The sequence below is a fragment of the Nanorana parkeri genome, unplaced genomic scaffold (assembly GCF_000935625.1).
Source record: "Nanorana parkeri isolate BGI_ZX_2015 unplaced genomic scaffold, ASM93562v1 scaffold263, whole genome shotgun sequence".
Classification (NCBI taxonomy): Eukaryota; Metazoa; Chordata; class Amphibia; order Anura; family Dicroglossidae; genus Nanorana; species Nanorana parkeri.
The window spans coordinates 434,935-439,114 of record NW_017306531.1 but is presented as its reverse complement, the minus strand read 5'-3'; the positions used below and the strand labels follow the sequence as shown (position 1 = coordinate 439,114).

General features: G+C 43.9%; 1 protein-coding gene across 1 annotated transcript in view; it reads left to right on the top strand.

Moving 5' to 3' along the window:
- SLC33A1 (solute carrier family 33 member 1) overlaps positions 1-4,180 on the top strand; it is a 21,921-nt gene that overhangs the window by 2,648 nt on the left and 15,093 nt on the right. Inside the window, exons 2-3 of the mRNA XM_018557041.1 lie at positions 1,325-2,092; positions 3,476-3,666. Coding sequence (XP_018412543.1) covers positions 1,366-2,092; positions 3,476-3,666 — 918 coding nt within the window. The 5' untranslated portion in view covers positions 1,325-1,365. The remainder of the gene's footprint in view (positions 1-1,324; positions 2,093-3,475; positions 3,667-4,180) is intronic.

Genomic DNA, 4,180 nt, shown 5'->3' with positions numbered 1-4,180 from the left:
GTACATGTATCAGTCATATTTGGGGTACTATTAACAAGTAGGGGCACCACAAGCACATTGTACGTTTCACTTTGGCACATGTTCATGCAAAACCTAGGTGTGAATGGGGACTAAGGCTGGGTTGACACCCAGGCGTATCGAATATGCGCGTTTGTCACGGGTTTCGTGATGCGCGTTTTTACCGCGATTTGCGGTTAAACAAACGCGCGTTTCCGAGGGCTACTTGGCTGTATCCCAATGGAAACGCGCGACAAAAACGCCCCAAAGAAGCTCCTGTACTTCTTTGGGCGTAGGACGTTTTGTAGCGCGTTCAGACGGCCTGTAATACGCCCAGGTGTGAACCATACCCATAGGAAATAATGGGATTTCGGTGTTTGAGCGTTTTGCAGAGCGTTCGAACGCGCTACAAAACGCCCAGGTGTGAACCGGGCCTTAGAGCTGTTGCAGATTCGGCTTTCAGTCTCAGTGCAACCGAAGCAAAACCATGGTTGGGAAAGTATTGGGTTATAGCACTGAAGGGACCCATACCAATTTTCAGAGTCATTCCCCCTGTGAATCTCTATAAACCTTCATTCTGTGCAGATAGAGGCAGGAACAAATGTTCTCCAGTATATTTTTATTTTCAGGCTCAATTAATTGTAATATTGCATTATGGTCTCTAGATAGAGCTGAGAAGCATAAGAAATACTTATTTCATATGTTCCTTAACTCTATAGTGCCCATAAAGCGATATTACATGAAATTACGTGGGGCCTGAAGAAGAAAAAAACTATGAATGTTTGTTTTTGCCTCTGTACGCATATAGCAAACGTTCAGAGATTTGCAGTGCCAATGGCTCTGTGAATTGTTTATAAATGGACCTCTATCTGTTTGCTTGAGGGCTGGTACAGACCTGGGCTATCCGGGACGTGCGTCCCGGGACCTCGCGTTCGTGTGCAGTTGCACACAGCAGTTGCCGCCCCATTGATTTTAAGGGGGTTACATCCGCGCGGCAAACGCAGAAAAAAAAAGGTACATTTATCTTTTTTTTCGCGACATACGACGCACAGCTGTTGTAGCCAAGATCGTGTTCCATTGCACGGGCAGAATCACGGTGGGAAACCACGCGATCCGCCCGGCACGACTGGGGTGCCATTAGAAAATAATGGCACCGCCAGCGTGATCGGCAGTGGTGGGCGACTCCATGACCGCACAGTATCGCACACGATTGCCGCACAATCACAGATCCGGCAGGTGTGAACCTGGCCTCAGGGAGCAAACTTAACTTGTTAATAAAAATATGTTTTGTACAATAACGTTCCCTTTTTTTTGTTGTTGTATTTAGCTTGAACGTGAAGTGCAAGTAAGCCAAAGAAAGAAAATAAAATGACGCTTGCTCACAAAGATAGCCGCCAGCGTCGGCAACACTATCAGTATCCAAATTCAAATAGTAATGACCAAAACTGTTCAGATGGAATGGAGGAAGGAGACCGAGAAGCTTTGATTCAGGACTCGGAAGTGCCTGCACATAGAGGACTTACAGGTATCAGAGGAGAGCTGGGAAATATCCTTTTGCTGCTCCTCTTGTACATTTTGCAGGGAATTCCTTTGGGACTGGCGGGAAGCATTCCTTTAATCCTCCAGAGTAAAAATGTTAGTTATACAGACCAAGCCATTTTCAGTTTTGTCTTCTGGCCATTCAGTCTGAAGCTGCTCTGGGCACCTCTTGTAGACTCCCTTTACATCAAGAAGTTTGGCCGAAGGAAATCTTGGTTGGTTCCTACCCAGTACTTGTTAGGACTGTTTATGGTGTTCCTGTCATTTACAGTGGATGATCTCCTCGGAGGGGATCATGGACCGGACATGTTTGCTTTAACTGCTACTTTCTTCCTGTTTGAGTTCTTGGCTGCCACGCAGGATGTTGCTGTGGATGGCTGGGCTCTCACTATGCTGTCCAGAGAAAACGTGGGGTATGCGTCCACATGCAATTCAGTGGGGCAGACAGCTGGATACTTCATGGGCAACGTTCTGTTTCTTGCGCTTGAATCGAAAGACTTCTGCAACAAGTACTTGAGATCTACACCACAGCCTAAAGGAATTGTTACCCTTCCAGGTATGTTTTATAGAATCTATTGTTACTTTACCTTGCCTATATGCCTGAAGACTCCCTGTGACTCTTACATTGGACCCCTTAAGTCTAAGTCAGGTTTATATGGTTGCAGGCTGTCATTGCTGTAAGGCAGGGCTAGGCAACCTTGGCACTCCAGCTATGGTTAAACTACAAGTCTTATCATTCCTCTGGCTGTCAGTCTTGCAATGCTTCATGGGATTTAAAGTTCCACAACTGCCGAGGTTGCCTACTCCTGCTCTAAGGTGTGTATGTATGTATAGTATAATATATATATATACACACAAACACATACTTACACACTGGAGCAGACAGAATCTGGAGCAGTTGCCCATGGCAACCTATCAGCTTCTCTCAAGTTTGTTTAGTTAAGATTTGAAAATGAAAGAAAGAAGCTGATTGGTTGCCATGCACAGCTGCTCCAGTTTTGATAATTTCCCCTCAATGTCTTTGTGGTGTACTGTATCGTCTTTCATTAGAACTGTACACTATACAGAATATGATATGCTTAGCTTTGGAATATTTTGTGACCTCTGCATTTGGAAGAAAATAAATATCTTTAAAACCTTAATACATTTTTACATACATATGTCTGATTTAGCTCTTATCTTAAAAAAACATTAAAGCAGGACTTGGGATTTTGAAAAGTTAACCCTTGTAGTGGGGCTACCTCCGCACTGCAAAGGGTTAACTGCTCATCTTGTGTAGGGGATAAAAATAAAGAAGAAATCCTAATGCAATCGTCGGTCCCGTCTGACTGCTAGACTGACCGCGCAGCCTATACTCTCCCAGGCTCCAGCGGCCTAAGGCCAATGATGTCATCAAGTCTAATACAGGTCTATTAGGTGTGAAGGGGAATACCACAGCCAAAGTGGAGGGGGAAAGAGGTGAGCGGTCAGTGAGTATTTCTTCTTTATTTTCACTCGAGGGGGGTGAAAATTAAAAAACAAACTACTTGTCCAAAGAATTAAATCGGGGGCCCAATCTACTTGTCCCTCATGACAATCTACTTGTCATGATACAAAAAAAATAATTAACCAAAATCTCTCTTCAGTTAGTTCCGCTAAGATTTGAAAATGAAAGAAAGAAGCTGATTGCTCCAGTTTTGATAAATTCCCCCCTATGTCTTGTATGGTGAAATAATAATAAGAGATTGATGGTGAAAGCAGCAGCAAAACACAATTGAATACTGCAGCATATCATGCAAGCACTGTGTCCCCGAGTCTTAACAAATGGTTCCATTCACACTGGTCGGCAGGGAATTTGAATCCTTCAGTTATGTGGTTTGTCAGTTGAAAAGATATCAAGTTTGAAACATTCATTTTTTTGTTGTAAAATGAGAATTTCATGTTTAACGTTTGTCTCCAGACTTCCTGTTCTTCTGGGGAATGGTGTTCTTCATTACCACAACTTTAGTGGCTCTTCTGAAAAAGGAAAACTCTGCAGGAAAGGCTATGCGAGAAGAGACGGAGAGCGTGAAAGAAGCGTATGGGCTCCTGCTCAGTATAGTCAAGATGCCTGCCGTCCTGAAATTTTGCCTCATGATCCTGACGGCGAAGGTGAGTGAACTGTGCGCGTTTCCAGGATGTCCAATGTTTGCCGTTCTTATCATTCATGATGCAAGTCCTCATTTTCATAGCTTGAAGAAATAAATGAACTCTCCATATAAAACCAAAGCTTTGTGCAAATGACCACTGTGCTTCATTTACGGTGTCACTACCTCGTTCCCCTCTCTCCAACAATAGGAATTCGGCTAAGTGGCACATAGTTACAAGTCTTGTTTGACCTCTTTGTTGTATACTCCATTTTAGATTGTAAGCCCTCAGGGGCAGGGCCCACCTTACCCTCTTGTCTTGAATTGTATTGTGATTGTAATGTCTTCCTTATATTGTAAAGCGCTGCGCAAACTGTTGGCGCTATATAAATACTATGTAATAATAATAATAACAAGGAAGCCGTCCCATGCTTCTCGTCACTATGTGACGAGAAAGCATGAAGCTGGCTTGCTGGCCAATCATGGAAGCAGGGCGCCGTGTAATGATGCGGCGCCCTGCTTTCTGATTGGCCGGGAGG